Source organism: Piliocolobus tephrosceles, chromosome 11 (assembly GCF_002776525.5).
Source record: "Piliocolobus tephrosceles isolate RC106 chromosome 11, ASM277652v3, whole genome shotgun sequence".
Taxonomy (NCBI): domain Eukaryota; kingdom Metazoa; phylum Chordata; class Mammalia; order Primates; family Cercopithecidae; genus Piliocolobus; species Piliocolobus tephrosceles.
This window is the reverse complement of record NC_045444.1, coordinates 75842523-75861992: the sequence shown is the minus strand read 5'-3', so window position 1 is coordinate 75861992 and position 19470 is coordinate 75842523. Positions and strand designations below refer to the sequence as shown.

Sequence of the window (19470 nt, the reverse complement as noted above, 5' to 3'; positions counted from 1 at the left end):
TTAGGCATATAAGTTAAATAAATCAGTTATCATCAAACCTCTTCTGGTCCTTTTCTACTCACAGCTAGTCCCATTGATTCTTCCCCATAATAGCTATAAAAGAAAATAGACATTTCGTGCTTTTCACACCTAATGTGTTTGTCTGCATTCAGGCCCTTAGAGCATACAATTTATAGCAGCTTCCTAAATGTTTATGGTCTCCCTAGCTCCTCCCCGTAGAGTACTGCCAAACTGACTCTCAAAGGTAGCAGCAACTTCTTGATCATGTCAATTCCCTACTTAAAAGCTTTTAATGGCTTCCAGTTTTCTCATTTAAAAAGTTTAAATTATCTTGCTGGATTTATCTTCCTCTATTCTCTCATATTAAATACCAACTCATTTAAACAAACTTGTTTACTGCCTCTAAATGTGCTCTCCTATGTGTTTTATGTTTAAACTATTTCTCTACTTAGAATAATCTTGACCATTTTATCCACATAACCAAATTCTACTGTAACAAAATTTTCCTATAACCTAACTACCTGGGGGTCCTAAATGAAATCTCATTCAGAGGTTGTTCCTACTCCACTGAATGAATAACACCCACCTACCAATTGGCCAGGTTCACCCCTCCCTTTTTGGTGACTTTCTAGAAGTCTCCCAACCAATAGGAGTGGGAAGTGTCTAGAGTATGAGAGCTAATACTTGCTGTTTTGCTCTCTCTCTGTCCAGTTGTTACCTTTAATCTACACTGATACCATCTGCTTCTAGATCTCAGGTGGTTTAAGGCCTACGCTTATAGTCCAGTCGGGCTGATGCCACTAGCATAATGGAGTGCTCCTGTTCTCAGTCTCTGATCGTGTTGTCAGCCCTCATTCATCTGACATCTTTTCTGAGCACCTACTTAAGGCACTACTGTAAGTACTAGGGATACGACAGTGAAAAAAGAGCCAAAGTCCTTTCCTTCAAGGAAATAATATTCTAGAGGAGGAGAGAAAATAAATCAAGATAAATAAAATATATAGCATACTGGATGCTGATAAGTTTAAGAAAAATAAAGCAGGAAAGTAGGGGGCGGGGGGACAGGGGAAATGGTTGCAATTTTAGGAGGGCTAAAGAAAGCCTCATGGAGAAAGTTTAAGTGATGACCTAAAAGATGAGGATTGAACCAGTTACTTGAGGAAAAATGTTCTAGGCAAAGAAACTACAAATGCGACAGTCCTGAGCTGGAAGTATGACTCACAGGTTCCAGAAACAACTGAAGCAAAATGAGCAAAAGGAAAGAGATTAATGAAACCAGAGGTAATGGGGGCATCGGATCTACAGAGGTCAGCAAACTACAGTCCACGGCCTTTCTGTTTTTGTAAATAAAGTATTATCGTCTATGGCTACATTCACACTACAACAGAGCTGAATAGCTGTAAGAGAAACTATATGGCCCTAAAAGCCCTAACATATTTACCATCTGACTCTATACCAAAAAAAATTTACTGACCCCGATAGAGAATTCATAGGCCGCTTATAAAGGCTTTGATTTTACTCTGAATGAGATGGGAACTAATTAAACACGAGTTATATGATCTGACTCACATTTTTACAGAAATACTGGCTGAAAATACACCGAAGAGGGTAAGAAGTAAGCAGGGAGAGTTCATTAGGATACTATTACAAAAATCCAGGTAGATAATGGTGGTGGCTTGGACCACAGTGGTAGTCACAGACATGGTGAAAAGTCGTTAGATTCTAGATATATTTTAAAGTTAGACCTATGGAATTTACTCTGGAATCAGATTACAGTTTGAGAGAATCAGTAGCGGAGAATAACCCTAAGGCTTCTGGTTTGCTAACTGGAAAAACAGGAGTATGACTGTCTGGCAGCATGAAGATTAGTGCTCATGAATTTACAGAGGCACTATTCAGCATGGGTGTTTTCTTCCCCTACATACTGGCTCAGGTACCAAAATGATGACAAGATGGATTTAATCAGGATTTGGTTAGTCAAACAAGTACAATTAAATGAGAAAGGACCAAGAGAACTGACAAAGTGCCCAAGAGAAGGATGACAATGATGGACCACAAAATTGGAGCAAGGTAAGGAGAGAACCAAGGACACCAGAGGACAACAAACAATTAAAAAGCAGTAGGAACAATGGATCACAGGTCCAACAGAGTCTAAGGATTGTTGAACAGAGTAAGATGGAGAGGCATCAGGTAGTGATTAGAGAAGGAACACATTAACACTGAAATTATGGAGTAAGTGTGGTTTTGGCAATGACAAGGTCTATGGTATATTTATGTTATGTTTATACACTTTCACATCTTATCTCCTCATTTACATCGTAAGCTCCTTCAGAGTGCAAGCCATCACTTAACCCTTCTAAAGCACCTACTCAATACTCTGAGTATAGCTGGTAGGAGGAAGTTACAGTAACGGAGGATGAATGATGCATTAAAAATTAAGATATGTGATCCTCTACTATATTCAATGTTTACGTCATTGGGCAATTCACTAAAACTCTTGGGGTCACACAAAGATAAAAAGTCAGGCGGACGGGATTAAAAACACTATTTGCTAAAAGATTTGAGGCAGGACAAAAAAGATTTTCAGTGGTCTTTTCAGACGTAAAGATCTAAAGATCCTTCTACATCCTCATTTTTTTTTTTATTTCCAGAGATGCATTTTGAGCTGCTTTCTTACAGTGAATTGAACTGTTTACCCATCACAGTGAACTCTGTAATCAAGTGTTTAGAACATGCTTTTTAACCATGGTTTTGACCATTGTGACTTATGGCAGAGTTCATATACAAAGGTTGAAAAGCTAAGTTTGGGCATGTTTCTTCAGAGATGCATTGTGAGCTTATTTATTACACTGAATTTAATGTTTACCAGTAAACCCTATAATCCAGTTTTTACATCTAAAGCATGATTTTTAACTATTTTAATTTTACCACTGTGCCATTGTGAAGAGTTTACACATTGTGCCATTGTGAAGAGTTTACAGGTTGAAAAGCTAAATCTGAGAATGTTTCTTCAGAGATACATTGTGAGAGATGCTTTATTACAGTGAAGTGTTTACCAGTAAACTCTGCAACTGAGTGTTTAAAACATTTTTGATTTTAAATTTATAATTGACATACAATAATTACACATTTATGAGGTACAATGTGATGTTTTAATGCATGTATACATAGTGCAATGATCGAATCAGGGCAATTACCCTATCATTTCAAACATTTCTCATTTCTTTGTGATGACAACATTTGAAAGCTCTTCTAGATATCTTGAAATACACAATACATTGTTATTTGCTATAGTGTCCCTACGGTGTGACAGAATATAAGAATTTATTCTTCCTGGGCCGGATGCAGTAGTTCACGCCTGTAATCCCAGCACTTTGGGAGGCCAAGGTGGGCGGATCACGAGGTCAGGAGATCGAGATCATCCTGGCTAACACGGTGAAACCCCGTCTCCACTAAAAATACAAAAAATTAGCTAGGCGTGGTGGCGGGCGCCTGTAGTCCCAGCTACTAGGGAGGCTGAGGCAGGAGAATGGCGTAAACCCAGGAGGCGGAGCTTGCAGTGAGCGCAGATTGTGCCACCGCACTACAGCCTGGGCGACAGAGTGAGACTCCGTCTCAAAAAAAAAAAACCAAACACACACAGCACACACAACACACACACACACACACACACACACACACAAACTTATTCTTCCTAAGTATAACTTTATCCCCATGGACCAACTCCTCTAGCTTTCCTCCTTCTCCTTCCCCTCCCCCGCTTCTGGTAACACCTATTCTGCTCTCTATTTCTATGCAATCAACTTTCTTAGACTCCACATACAAGTGAGATCATGTAGTATTTGTCTCTCTGTGCCTGGCTCATTTCACTTAACATAATGTCCTCCAAGATCATCCATATTGCTGCAAATGACAGGATTTCATTCTGTTTTATGGCTAAATGGCATTCTATTGTATATATATATAATATATACACATGACATTTTCTTTATCCATTCATCATTTGATGGGCATTTAGGTTGAAAATTAGTATGTCAAAGAGATCTGCATAACCATGTTTATTGCAGAACTTTGTAACTTTTATTATTTTATGATTTCATATATGAACTCAGTAGAATTTCTAAGTAAAAGAAATGTGAAATTCCAATTTTCTAAGAAAGAAATGAAGTGCTCAAAATACACATATGTGAACATCCTTAAAAATCAGAGTTTGAGAGTTAAAAAGGGCGTTAGAGACCATGTCATTGACTTTCACTGGCCTAATCTCAAAAAGCTACATTTGTGTAGGATTATCTGGACATTATTGTTTGGAAGAGAAATCTACAGTGTTGGAATAGAGAAATGTGTGTTAGGATTAACAATAAATATATCAAATGTATTTGGTTAGAAGATCAGTAAAGGAACAATTATGTTGTCCTATTTGTCTGTTAATAGCAACAAAATACATTAAATTGACAGCTCTTAGAGACTGTCCATCAAGTGTTTCCCCTCAACCGCCCCATCCATGCAGTCTTTATACGATTCCTTATTAGTTCTAAAGAAGATGTATCAGTGACTTAGCTCCCAGGAAGGGCAATGGACTAGAATTGTATATATGAATACAAGTGAAAATATACTCCCTAAATACATAAGAGGTCACCAGGGAATTCAAAAGAATGAATTTTATTAATAAATATTATGAATAAGGGATGAGAGGCCAGAGTGTTTAAAACTAGTGTTTCATACACTTACTATTTTGGCTTTAACACTACCTAATTAATTTAATATTCCATCCTGCACTATGCACTCAGTATTAAGGGGAATATAGATGAATTAGATGTAGCCTTCCCTCCCATAAAAGTCTGTCAAGTAGATGCAAATCACTGCCAGTGAAGCAAAATGACATAATAGAAATACATGGAAAACACAATGGGAGCAGTTGAGGAATAATGTCCTATTGAGGAATAATGGAAGACTTCAGAGACTCCCAATACTGCTTACAAACATAAAACTACACTAAAATTTGACTTACATGTCTTTCATCTTTTCTATATTTCACAAAATTTAGGTGAAAAGTAAAAGAATCCTTAACAAAAGAAGAAAATGTGAAAACCATTTAATAAATTTAGTCATCATTAATTTGTAAGCAGCAAAAAAAAAAAAAACCAAACCAAACCATATTGATAACTAATCTTAAAATATATCTGAAAAGATGCCCGCCTTCTTTAACTAAAAAAGAAACAAAAACAAAACACACCCAAACTTTCCAGACTGGCACTGGAATAATTTCTTCCTAAGGAAGGGGCATTTGAGCTACACTCCTGAATTGGAACCTCTTTCTGATTATACTGACTTCACATTCCTGGCTGGGATTGGGGGAGGGAAGCTGACCCTTAACATTGGTCCAAATGTGGCAAAAGACTTTTCCTTGATTCCCCGTAGCACAGGTAAAACAAATCTGGGACATTCAAGATGATCAAGTAAAAGATAGAGAAGGACAAAATGACAATGGAGATATCATGAGTACAGGGGATATATATTATAGGGCATCACTTATTTATCTTCATCTTATAAACCAAATCTTCAGCCACCACTCACTACCAAATCTCCACAGCCAGTTTTTTGGGTCTCTGTTCCTGGTTAAGGGCCTGCCTCTTCCCAGATTAACTGAATTCAGAGATATTCAACCCTTTGGAGCTGACATCATTCTTCCAGACCTCAAAACAAAGAAACAACAACAACACAAACAACACAGAAAACCAACATCTCAATAAGCCTTAATGGTCATGTGATACAGAAGTGGGAATAGGAAGGAAAACATTCTTTAATTTCATGTCTCTCTTGCATAACAGTTAAAACCGTCTTATATCAATGACATCCAATTCAGCTTTTGCAATACCAGTGGGCCTCTAATTATCAAAACAAAATGCAATCAAAACAATTTTTACAACCACAAATAATATTTCTGGAAAAGCAAATATACACACAAATCAGCAATTATAACATATATAGGAGTAGCCCTTATTTGAAATCATACATTTCACATTATGTTTTGAACTAGTGGTCTATGAAATTAAGCACTGTCATATGAAATAGTTAAGAATACTAAACTGGTTTCAGATACTATCATATTGAGAAAAACTGTTAATTTTGCAAAATAACTACTTTATAAATAAAAATATTTACAGTAGGACCTCACAGGGATTCAGTTATTACAACTAAAGCTGAAAACTGTAGTGCTCATCTAAGGAATGGCTCTAGCAATTCTCCAAATAATATCTACTTTAAATAAACTCACTGAATCCACTTGTAAATTATTTCCCTTTGGCTGTCTCATTATTCACTATGCTTTCAAGGAACACGGTGATGAAAGAAGAAAAATACCTCTCTCTAACATAACCATACTGGCAAGAACATCAACATTATCAGTATTCAAAGAATGTCTTGGCAGGTTAAACCTTCATAAAAAGAAGGAACACTATCTAATCCAAGTTATCAAAATAGCAATAGTACTTCTCGTATTATGTGCAATGATTGTTTGTTTCTAATGCAGAAAAAAATAAAGACAACAATATCGTCAGGTTTAAATTTTAAGCAGACAAAGACATTCTTTACAAAAAAGCACATAAAGAATGATGAAAGTAGGCATGTTTAAAAGAAAAAGGCTAAGAGCAAAGTAGGACTCAGTGTTCAAAGAGATTTATAGTAACCCGCCATTGCTATTTTGGGAGGTTTAACAATATATTTTGACATTTTAAAGGTGCAATAGCACTATTAAGAAATATAAAAATTTTAAAAATCTACTATGAGAAAAGAGCTTGAACATAAACAGCTTGTTCTAATTCAGTCCATGATTTCTCTGTACAATAGCTAATACTTAATTTTACAAAAAGACTTTTGACGATTTTATATTACTTTCACAGTATAATACTCTCAACATACTCTCCAGGATTTGAACTGCATCTGAAATTACTGAAGGCTATAAAGGAACTTGAGTTTGCTAAATATAAGTTCTAATACAGTGTCCTCCAAAAATAATAAACTGTAGTACACTATAAATACTGCTTCCCAATTTCTTTTTTTGTTCTAACAGAAAACTACTCATCATATGAACAGGTTTAATGTAACATGGAATGCACAAGATTAGAACCATTAAAATATTTAATTCTTCAACTTTAAAAAATAATTAAAATAAAATAAAAACAGGATAATGACAAGAGTAGTGCCATTATAATCACACTAAAAAGTAAAGCTTCCATCCACATTTTATGAATTTGACAAATCCAGTTCAATGTATTTTTTAAGTATTATATTTCACTCAATATTGTGATATTCTATTTTTGAAAAACCTTTTAGTCAGAAAAGAGGCTTCAGATACCCATGAAAAGAAAAAAATAAAGGTAGAAACACATATGCTGAGGTTTGCTAATTCACTGTTTAAAAAGTACCTTAGATGTCCCACTATAACTGCTCTTAGATGTTTTTAACAAATAGTTATAATGCACAGATAAGACAAGTGGTACTTTTTATCTACATAGGCCTATATAAACTTTTAGTAAAACATTTAAATTGTTTTACTTTTAATCTTGTCAAATAATTTTCATTTCTTCTACTTCTTTAAAAGGCTGACCAGGTTATTTGCCTGTATTGGAATCAACGAATGTTGGACTACACTATGTTTAGTTATAATAACTAATTTATCCAGCCTGACTTAGTATGTGGGAAACGATACATCCCTAAGTGTACTGAGACGTTTCTCTGAAACAAAAAGATTTAATTTTATGCATGTGATAAGAAACAGCCTTATTCGATATATACTTTTTTTTTTTTAATTAGCAACACAGATAGCAGACATACAACTCCTTATTACCCATAATCTTGACTACCAAGAAATGAAGCGAAACTTTTGGAAAAATACAATGCAAGAAAAGATTCAAGTTAAAAATATATTCCTTTGGTTAAAAATCATCCCCTTAATTGAACAATGAGAAAACTTGGACACAGGTTGGGGAACATCACACACCCGGGGCTGTCGGGGGGGGGGGGGGGGGGGGGGGGGGAAGGGATAGCATTAGGAGAGACTACTAATGTAAACGACAAGTTAATGGGTGCAGCACACCAACATGGCACATGTATACATATGTAACAAACCTGCACGTTGTGCACATGTACCCTAGACCTTAAAGTATAATAATAAAAAAAAAACACAAAATCTAAGCAGAAAGCAAAAAAAAAAAAAAAAAAATCTGTGAGTTTATTTCAGTCAAATTTTAGGAGTAATGGGGTATTTGTTTTTAAAGATCCAAAGTTTTAAAGGTGATTGTCTAGTTTTAGAGATCGAAACATGAATTATGTACAATGAAATAAAAAAGGAAAAAAAGACATGAAAAAATATCATCCCGTTTATAATATTCATTTGTAATCTAAATTCACAGCATTTCCCATCAGCCCAAAGTAATCTTGTAAATGTCATTTTACTTGTAGTATTACAATGTTTTTTCAGTCCAGTATTTATGGACGTCACTTGGCTGCAGCAACAAAATATTTTAACTCTAGGAAGAGTGGAGCCTTGTAGCATTAGCTGTTTTAACAATTTTCTTATAAGATTTTTACTTTAGAAACCGACACATGTAGTTTTCTTCAGATACAGTACATCCAAACTTTTTATAGAAACCAACATTTTGTGGTAAACATTCAAAGGTAATCTTGTAACAGTTCAGTTTCTTGCTTAGCAAAGTAAGGGTTGATAATAACAATTAGCCAAGCTGCTTTCCTCTGCATTCATCACTAACCACAACATCTACTCTTCCTCTCTTAGCACAGGAATGGATGAATTTATGTTCTATTACCAGAGTTGCTGTGGCAACAGTCTGTCCTAGAGTCACATCTTCTACAACTGTAACATAATCCCCAGATTTCGTAAACTGTTCAGGGCTGACAACTCCAGTCTCTGTCAGCTGACCCAATACCTTAAAAAAAACCCTCCATTTAAGTCAGCAGTACAAACAGGCCTCAAAACCAACCCTTCTTCAGGATGTATTGGGGAAATGGCTGGAGAAAATGTAGCTGTATTCTGACTCTGGTCCACTTCTTTGAGTAGACTTGGGTCAAACATAAGAGTTTCATCAGGTTTCATCTTTCTAGTAAGGTCGGTAGAGGCCCCGCAGTCGATGCTCCTTACCGAGGGGCATTGGACTCTCCCCGACCAGCGTGCACAGCAATGGATCCGGATCCCGCTTCAGCGCCTGCCCCAACTCCTCCTCCACTGCCACACCACAGTCGGCAACCGCAGCCCACATGTGGCCACGCCAACACCTCCACCCCGCCTCTGCCCTCTCACGTAGGGCCACGCGCAGGCAGGTGTAAGTGGAGGCGGAGGCACCACCCGCCCCACCCGGAGAGCGAGTGGCGGGGCCCCTGCTTTCCAATTTCTAAAGAAAATACCTACATTGATAATCTTACATTGGTTGGGAAAATGATATAAACCTCTCAAAAAAACTTAGAAGATATATATTTGACTGAAAATAACTCTCATGTCATTTCAAACATTTCTAATATATTCATTTTCATCACACACGAAATGATAATCTTATTTATTTATTTAGAGACAGAGTCTCTGTTGCCCAGGCTGGAGTGCAGTGGTGCAATCTCGGCTCACTGCAACCTACGCCTCCTAGGTTCAAGCGATTCTCCTGTCTTAGCCTCCTGAGTAGCTGCTATTACAGGCATCTGCCACCACATCCATCCAATTTTTGGACATGTAGTAGAGATGGGGTTTCACCATGTTGGCCAGGCTCCTCTCCAACTCCTGACCTCAAGTGATCCACCTGCCTCGGCCTCCCAAGGTGCTGGGATTACAGGTGTGAGCCACCAGACCCAGCCTTCACTTATTATATTTTCTAACTCAAAAGATTTCTACTCACTTTTCTTTTCTTTCTTTTTTTTTTTTTTTTGAGACCGTCTCCCTCTGTAGCCCAGACTGGAGTGCAGTGGCACGATCTCGGCTCACTGCAACCTCCCCGCTTCCCGGGTTCAAGTGATTCTCCTGCCTCAGGCTCCTGAGTAGCTGGGACTAAAGGTGCACACCACCACGCCTGGCTAATTTTTGTATTTTTAGTAGAGACGGGGTTTCACTGTGTTAGCCAGGATGGTCTTGATCTCCTGACCTCGTGATCCACCCACCTCGGCCTCCCAAAGTGCTGGGATTATAGGTGTGAGCCACCGCACTCAGCCCACTTTTCTTTTACAAATATATAATTCCTATTTCTCTTTATGTTTTACCTTTTTCTGTTTTTCCTTCCTAATTATTATGTTCCTTCTAATGTTGGTCTTTTATTAATTTGGGGACAAACTTTTTATTACTAAATATCCTCTGGATCCAGAGTCATAGAGTTATTTTTATTAGTAGGATGAGCCTCCATCCACCAACATCCTAAGGAATCATAGCATGGTGGCGCTGGAAGGAATCTCAAGGTATCATTTGGCTGAGCTCTATGCCAACAAGAATAGGTTGCTATTCTTATTTTATTTATTTTAAATGATCAACGATTTTGATCAAAAACATTCTACTATGGCTTTAATAAAGAATCTTCCTGACAATAAGAAAACTGGATCAAAAAAGGTTCTTACCTCAGCACTATTACTGTAAAATATGAAACAATTTCTTTAGTTGCTCTGAGCTTTAAGTTCCCCCATATAAACAGAGATAATGCCTTCTATCTCACAAAGTTATTGTAACTGTTCTGAAACCTGGGAAAAAACTATATAAATGTAAAGTAGTATTAAAATAGGAAAAAGGACCAGGCATAGTAGCTCACACACGTAATCCCAGCACTTTGGAAAGCCAAGGAGGGTGTATTGCTTGAAGGCTCAGAAGTTTGAGACCAGCCGGGGCAACACAGGGAGACCCTCCATATCTCTACAAAAAAAAAAATTAAAAATGAGCCAGGCATGGTGGTACACATGTGTAGCCCCAGCTACTCAGGAGGCTGAGGTGGAAGGGATTGCTTGAGCCTGAGGCTGCAGTGAGCTGTGGCCATGCCACTGTACTCCAGTCTGGGTGACAGAACGAGACCCTCTCGATTAAAAAAAGAAAGAAAAAAAAGGAAAAGAACATAGTAGAGTGTAAGCACTCTGAAGGCATGTTAAGTTTCAAATCCCATCTCAATTTACTAGTTGCACAACAGTGAGCAAAGTATTAAACCTATCTGAATTCCATTCAGAGAACAACTGCAAAACTGATATAATCCCTACATCACTTGGTTGTTGCTGGGAGGATTACAGAAAATTAATACACCTAGCACAGGTCCTGGCATTGTGTAGGCCCTCAATAAATGTTAATTCCCTATTCCCCATCAGGTTTCCACATTGCTGTGTAGTTCGCTTTCCTGCAGGATACCCATGTGAAATTTCATCAGATAAACAGAATAATTAGAAAATATACAAACCTTTCTTTCCTTTAAGATTCACAAGCAACAAGATGACTACCTTCTCTTATCAGCCCTGCTTTGAAAAATGGAAAGAAAGGAGCTGGAGTTTCCCTTAAACTCAAAAGCTTCTGCACAGCAAAATAAATAATCAACAGAGTCAACGGACAGCCTGCAGAATAGGAGAAAATATTTGCAAACTATGTATCCAACAAAGATAACATCCAGAAGGTATAAGAAGCTCAAAAAACAAAAACAGAAACAAATAATCCCATTAAAAAGTGGGCAAAGGACATGAATTGACATTCCTCAAAAGAAGACAAATGGCCAGCAAGCATATGAAAAAATGCTCTACATTACTAATCACTAGAAAAATGCAAATCTAACCACAATGAGATTATCATGTTGCCTTAGTCAGAATGGCTACGATTAAAAGATGAAAAATAACAGATGTTGGTGAGGATGCAGAGAAAAGGGAACCTTTACTCACTGCTGATGGGAATGTAAATTAGCATAAGGTCTATGGAAAACAGTACAGAGATTTCTAAAAGAACTACAAATAGAACTACCATTTGACCAAGTAATCTCCCTACTGGGTATCTACCCAAAGGAAATCATTATACCAGAAGGACACCTGTACTTATATGTTTATCACAGCACTATTCACAATAGTAAAGATATAGAATCAACTTAAGTGCCATCAACATATAAATGGATATGGAAAACGTATATGTACACACAGTGGAATACTATTCAATCATAAAAAAGAATGAAATCACATCTTTTGTAGCAACAAGGATGGAACTGGAAGTCATTATCTTAAGTGAAACTCAGAAAAAGACAAATACAGAAAAAAGACAAAAAACTGCATGTTTTCACTTATAAGTGGAAGCTAAACCACAAGTATGGACATAGTGTGTGGAATGACAGACAATGGAGACTCACAAGAGTGAGACAGGGAGGAGGGTGTATGATGACAAATTATTTAAAAGGTAAAATGTATGTTACTCTGGTGATGGATATACTAAAAGCTCTGACTTCGCCACTACACAACATATCCATGTAACAAAATTACACTTGTATCCTCCCGACACACACACTCTTCCAAAGAATAAACGATGTAGAGGGTAAAAATGTCACTAAATTGTGAAGTCTTTAAAGGAAAAGAACCAGTCTTACTCGTTTTTCATATTTTCAGAATCTATCATAGCACCTGATAAAAGGAAGCACTCAAGCCATTTCTTAGATGAAAAACATCTGCTGGTAGAATCCCTGATTTTAGAGATTAAGAAATGAAAGGTTCAATCAGATCATATACATATTGGGCAACCAATTATAGACACTCTTTATGTAATAAAGATAAAACTAGACAAATGTGGACTAGCATTTTGAAAAAAAGACTTCACATGTTGTCTTTGGGCTGCTGTAGCAAAATACCATAAACTAGGTAGCTTATAAGCAATATAAATTTATTTTTCACAATTTGGGAGGCTGAGAAGTCCAAGATCAAGGTACCAGATGACTTGCTGTCTAGTGAGGTCCCACTTTCTGGTTCATAGACGGTGTCTCTGACTATGTAGTGGCCTCCTCCCACGGCAGACGGAAGGCAGCCCTCTGAGGTCTCCTTTATTTTAAGGGCATGAATTTCACTCCTCAAAGGCCCCACTCCCTAATAACATCACACGGTGATTAGGTTTTCAACAAAATTTTGTGAGGGCACACATTTAGTCATAGCCCATATTTAACTGATTTAGAAAGTATACACTGTTCATTTATTTATATCATATACCCAGAAACTTATAAAAATAAAATAATGCTTACCTTGTTATGTACAAAAACAATCCTTAAGTCAGGTTTAAGGATACCATAGCTCATGAGGAGATCTTGGATCTTTTTTATTTCATCTTTACATTTTTTTGCAGTTGAGTAAAACTGCTTTCTTACAGGTAGATTCTTAAATAATCTTAAAGCAGTTACAGTTGTACCTATTGACAGACAAGAGAAAAGCATATTTAGATTTGGAAGGAATGTCACAGATCTTCAAATCCAAATACAATTTGTAATTAACCCCTTCTATAACTGAAGGTCTTCTCCAATTCTAGAAACCCAAAGGCTCAACTTTGCAAATACTCTGATTCCATGCTAGACTCTTCTATTTGTAACAAGACTGACCTATGAAGTATGACCTCCTCTATGTAGTCTAAACAAGCATAATCTTACTTCTATCACCACATAGAAACACGGGCTTACAAGAATGCAGTATCATACAAAATCTGCTGGTGTGTAAACTACCTGGGAATGGTGCTTATTCTGGACTTTAAAATATAATCTACAGGAGATACCAGATTACACAGTTTATATAATAACCTTATGTCACTGGAAATTCTTACCTGAAATAATGTCTAGTAACCAAGTTAAATTTACCTCATTTTCAACAACATTCAAAAACACAGGATAATCTAACAGAAGAATTTTTTTAACTTACAGTTTAACTGGAAAGCTCAATAAAGGTGTAAAAATTATACTGCTGAACTATCAGATTAACCACTAGCTTTTACCCAAAAAAAATCACTGCCACATAAAATTAGGACTGAATGTTTGTCATAACCATATACGATGGTACATATTTTTAACACACTGAAAAACGAAACATTTAAAACATTAAAAAACTACTAGTCACCAGTTAATCTCAGAGTTATGAAATCAATCTCCCCATGTGATTCTTATGAATGTATAGTCAGAGTAGAGAATCATTACACTGAGGAGTAATGAAATAAATTTATAGTGTAGTGCTTCTCAACCTTGGCAGCACTGACATTTGGCCAGGTAATTTGTTGTGGGGGACTGTCCTGTGCATTGTAGAATATTTAGCAGCATCTCTGGCCTCTTACCCACTAGATGCCCATAGCATCCTCCCTAGTTGTGACAATCAAATATCTCCAGATACTGCCAAATGTTCCCTGGGAAATGAAGTTGCCCTGGTTGAGAATCACTGATTTAGTATTTAAAAACTGCCATCTTTTTTCTTTTTAACTAAAATAGAATAAAAGGACAGAATAAACTAGAACAGAAAATAGAGTGCATCACCTATAGTTAGGACAAATATTATGTCACGACATTTTTGTTTTCATTAGCTATGTGTGAACTGGGTTGCTATGTAAAACCGTGAATCAGTCAAAAAGGCTAAAGTTGCTGCAAAAGGTCAATTTTTGTCCTACTGCTTATAACATAGGGCAAAAACACAAAGAAAATGGCAATCATAAGGAATATACAAGACTTTGAAACTGTAGTGTAAAATTTTATGTAGTTTTAAAGTTCCAAGAGGAGAAAATGAAATTACTAGTAGTTTTAAAGTTCCAAAATGAGAAAAAGAAACAAATGGAGATGTAATTAAATAAATACTAGAAGAAAATTTTTGAGTTAAAGGCGTAAGTGTCAATTTCAAGAGCTTACTTCATTACTAGGAGGAATATTTTAGGAAGAAAAAAGAAACTACATTCTACTGGAAATTCTAAATTTTGAGGACAAGAAAAGAATTTTACGAACTTTGTCATACAGAAAGAACAAGTTTCTTACAAGAAAGGACTAACATCAAATTTCTCACCTATAACACTAGAAGACAAACAATTTACTACCTATTAAGAAGAAATTAAGAAATTGACAGCCAGTTAAGATAGGTATAGGGCAAAATGAAGACATTTTTGGACTTGCAAAGATCCAGAAGTGTATCACCCAAATGTATTTCATGAAAATAAGACAAGATAAACTCTAATCAAATGACTACAATACCAAAATAGAGATTTCACCAGGTGTGGCGGGTTGCACCTATAATCTCAACTACTTGGGAACCTTAGGCAGTAGGATGGTTTGAGCCCAGGAAGTAGAGACCAGCTGGGCAACACAGTGAGACCCCATCTTTAAATATAAAAAATAAAAAATTAGCCTGGCATGTTAGTACATGCCTATAGACCTAGTTACTCGGGAGGCTGTGAGAGGATCCTTTGAGCCCAGGAGTTCAAGCTGCAGTGAGCTATGACTGTGCCACTGCACTCAGGCCTGGGTGACAGAATAAGACCCTGTTTCTAAGGGGGGGAAAAAAAGACATTTTATGACAACAAGACGAGAAAATAAATGTGCTGTGCAAAGCATCTTAAAAGTTTGACTGTAAACAGAAGATGCTAATGTGGGTGGGCTCTGCAACATAACTTAAAATGGGTAATCTGTAAACAAAGGAGGTTTAATTGACTCACGGTTCCACATGGCTGGCAGGCCTCAGGAAATTTACATTCATGGCGGAAAGGGAAGCAGGCACCTTCTTCACAAGGTGGCATGAGAGAGTGTGAGTGCATGAAGGAGGAACTGTCAAACACTTACAAAAACCACTGGATCTCCTGAGAACTCACTATCATGAGAACATCATGGGAGAAAACGCCCTCATGATCCAATCACCACCTTCTCTAGACACATGGGGATTACAGGTCCCTCCCTCAAAACATGGACATTATAATTTGAGATGAGATTTGGGTGGGGACACAGAGCCAAACTATATCAGTAACACTGGTTAACTGGAGAAAAGGGGTGGGAATTAAGAGGTATAAAGCTTACATGGTCCTATACGACCTGGTTCATGGCTATGTTCTCTCCTACGAATGTCCTTCCTTCTGTTCCTACAGCACATCAGACTTGTTTCCACCTCAGACCCTTTGTACATATTCTTCTGTCAACCTTTCCACAGCTAACTCTTTCAGATCTCAGCTTGAGTATCTTTTTTGCTTTTTGAGACGGAGTCTCGCTCTGTCTCCCAGGCTGAAGTGCAGTGGCACGATCTCAGCTCACTGCAAGCTCCGCCTCCCAGGTTCACGCCATTATCCTGCCTCAGCCTCCCAAGTAGCTGGGACTACAGGCACCCACCACTATGCCCGGCTAATTTTTTGTATTTTTTTAGTAGAGACGGGGTTTCACCACGTTAGCCAGGATGGTCTCCATCTCCTGACCTCATGATCTGCCCACCTCAGCCGCCCAAAGTGCTGGGATGACAGGCTTCAGCCACAGTGCCTGGCCCAGAGTATCATATCTTTTGAAAATCCATCCCTAAATGCCCTATCCAAGGCTGCTGCTTCTACAATGGAACTATGTTTTCTTTCTTTTTAGAAAATGTCACTACTTGAAAAAACTTCTGTCTGCCTCGCCTCTTAGAATACAAGTATGAGAGCAAAGGACTACCATGTTTACCATTATATCCCTAGCACCTTAAACAATGACGAATACTCTGTAGGCATTTAACAAAAAAGTCTTAAATGAATACTTGAAGAAAAAAAATAAGAGAAAGTAATAAAGTTTGTATTTGTCTGAATTATTTATTTATGGAAGACACATAGTACTTGTAATTTTTGAAAGGAAATTTACTATAAGAAAAATATAAAACAAGATGGGGGAAAAGATTTTTGTGGAAAAATACTAAAGGAAGTGCAATATTCCTATTTTGCTCATAGTTGATGTTTTTCTGCTTTTTTCTTGATCTGGTGCCTCATCAGCATGTAACATTACTAACGATTATTTTTTTTTTTGGGGGGGGGGTCTTCCTCTATTTTTATATAGAGCATTTCCTTGGCTTAACTGTATGCATCACTTCCAAAGGCAGGATTAAATTCCTTGGAACACCATCGTATTTCTCACTAGTAACACTTTGGTGGTACTATTCTTTGGCTTAGGAAAGTATAAAGGTCACTGACAAATTTTGGAGCAGAAGCTGATGGAGATCAAGAACTGCATGCATTTAGCAGTCAGAGCAGGTATGCATTCTGCCTCTACTGCTAAATGGAAAATACACACACACCAGAATCCATACCAGATCCTATTCACAGACACCTCACTTCATTCTCTGTTCCCCTAGATGTTTCCTCCATTCTCATGTCTTCAACTACTACCTATATGCCAATGATTCTTTTCATGGAAGTTGTAAGCAGCACCATACTCTTATGAATCTCTAAAAAAGAAAAAAACACTTCCAATTAAACTATGATACACTGCTTTAACAACAGTCCTGTGTAACACATGAAATGGTCACATCAGCCTCTCATTGCTTTGAAATTTCTTTACTCCCATGAATATGGCAATTTCTTCTGGTGCCATCAATCTCAATGCTTTGCATATGACAGCAATCCTTTGGCACTTAACACAGCTTCATTTAGTTGTAACTATTTCCCTTTTTAAGTCTCATAAAGCATTTCTTGCAATAAAATATGAAGTTGTTTATTCCTCCAATCAACACACGAATTATCAATATTGCACAAAATTCAATTGATACAACAATAAGAACATTCACCACTGCTGCCTTTCCAAAAAGGAGTTTGGGAGGCCATTAATTATAAGCCACAATCTGTTTTCAGGGACGTCAAGTGTGACAAAATGCACATCTTAGAATTCGTTAACTAAGACACATATCTGAGACCTACACGACTCTTTTAAGTTTTATAGACAGATGCTCACTCATTATCTCCACCTGGCTATCCTCAAGGTGTATGAAATCAACCACACTCAGGCTGGAACTCATTATCTTCTTCCTTGGGTTTGATACTACACCTCCTTCCTTTCTCATATAACACCAACATCCAATTGTTTCCAAAGGCAGATACTACAGACAGAATCGATTCTTCCCTCTACTCTTTACTGCAATATTGCAGGTCTATCTATCTATAGGTCTATCTATTCTATCCTAGAAGTCTCTCTCCAATTTATGTCAAGTCCTTTCCCTCCCCTCAAACCCTAGTAGTTGAAGATAGTATCTTAAAGACAAAATTTATAGTAGAAAATACCAGTTAATCTTGTAAATAACAGAATATTAACCCTAGCAGTTAATTTTGTAAATAACATGATATCAATCCTCTGCCTAAAATAAATTCCAGTGGCTCATAATGGTAAGGTACAAACTACCTGGTATGATATAAAAGGCCCTTCATAATCTAACACCTACACTACCATTTTCTAAGCTAAACCTCCTGCTTCTACTACTCCAAAATCCTCGCACTGAATTCTGCCATGTCATTCTTAGTACTCCATTTTATATGCTTTATTGACTTTTTAGCTATGTAACTTTGTATTGCTTTTAGTGGTTACTCTAGAAAGTATAACATATATTCTTAAATTATCAGTCTACCTTGATTACCGTGAAATAAATTATATTTCACAATGTAACAACTTTATAATAGTGTACCTCATTTACTCTTACCTTTTGTAAAGTTTTTGTCATGCATTTTACTTTTCTGTATGATAAACTCCACAATATACTGGTTTTGTTTTTGTAAAATGAATTTTTAAAATACTCTGTCTTTCCATTTTTTCCACACATTTTCTAGTGCTTTTCTTTCCTTCTTGCGGATTCAGGCTGCCATGTAGAATCATTTTCCTTCAGTTTAAAAATCCTGTTAGTATTTTTTTCTAGTGCATCATGGGAGATTCTCTGTTTTATTTGTACAAAATTGCCTTCACTTTGTACCCATTCTTTAAAGGGTATTTTTCCTGGTTATAGAAGTCTAAGTCAAATTTTGTTTTTTGTTTTGTTTTGTTTGAGACAGAGCCTCATTCTGTCACCCAGGCTGGAGTACAGTGGCGTGGTCTCGGCTAACTGCAACCTCCTCCTGGGTTCAAGCGATTCTCCTGCCTCAGCCTCCCGAGTAGCTGGGATTACAGGTATGCGCCACCATACCCAGCTAATTTTCATAATTTTAGTAGACATAGGGTTTCGCCATGTTGGCCAGGCTGGTCTTGAACTCCTGACCTCAGGTGATCCGCATGCCTCAGCCTCCCAAAGTGCTGGGATTGCAGGCGTGAGCCACGGCACCTGGCTGAAAAATTTAAATACTTAAAAGATGTCATTCCATTTTCTTTGGACTTCTATATTTCTGATGGGAAGTCAGTTGTCATTATTTTTGTTGTTCCTCTGAATTCAATGTATTTTCTGCTCTGGCTGCTTTTAGTATTTCATGAAAGCTGTAAATAGCACCACACTTTTATGAATCTCTAAAAAAGAAAAAACACTTCCAATTAAAGTATAATACACTGCCTT

The 19470-nt window shown here is 37.1% G+C and overlaps 1 protein-coding gene and 1 pseudogene across 10 annotated transcripts in view; both read right to left on the bottom strand.

Annotated features, from left to right (window-relative positions):
- Positions 1-19470, bottom strand: part of PMS1 (PMS1 homolog 1, mismatch repair system component) — an 89078-nt gene that overhangs the window by 41609 nt on the left and 27999 nt on the right. For all 10 annotated transcript variants that reach the window (XR_002731666.2, XR_002731665.2, XM_023212417.2 and 7 more), the window contains one exon: positions 13227-13390. Coding sequence is in view for 8 of the 10 variants with exons in the window: in XM_023212417.2 (XP_023068185.1) it covers positions 13227-13390 (164 nt within the window). In the remaining 2 variants the exon portion in view is untranslated. The remainder of the gene's footprint in view (positions 1-13226; positions 13391-19470) is intronic.
- On the bottom strand, positions 8589-9359 carry LOC111542802 (annotated as a pseudogene).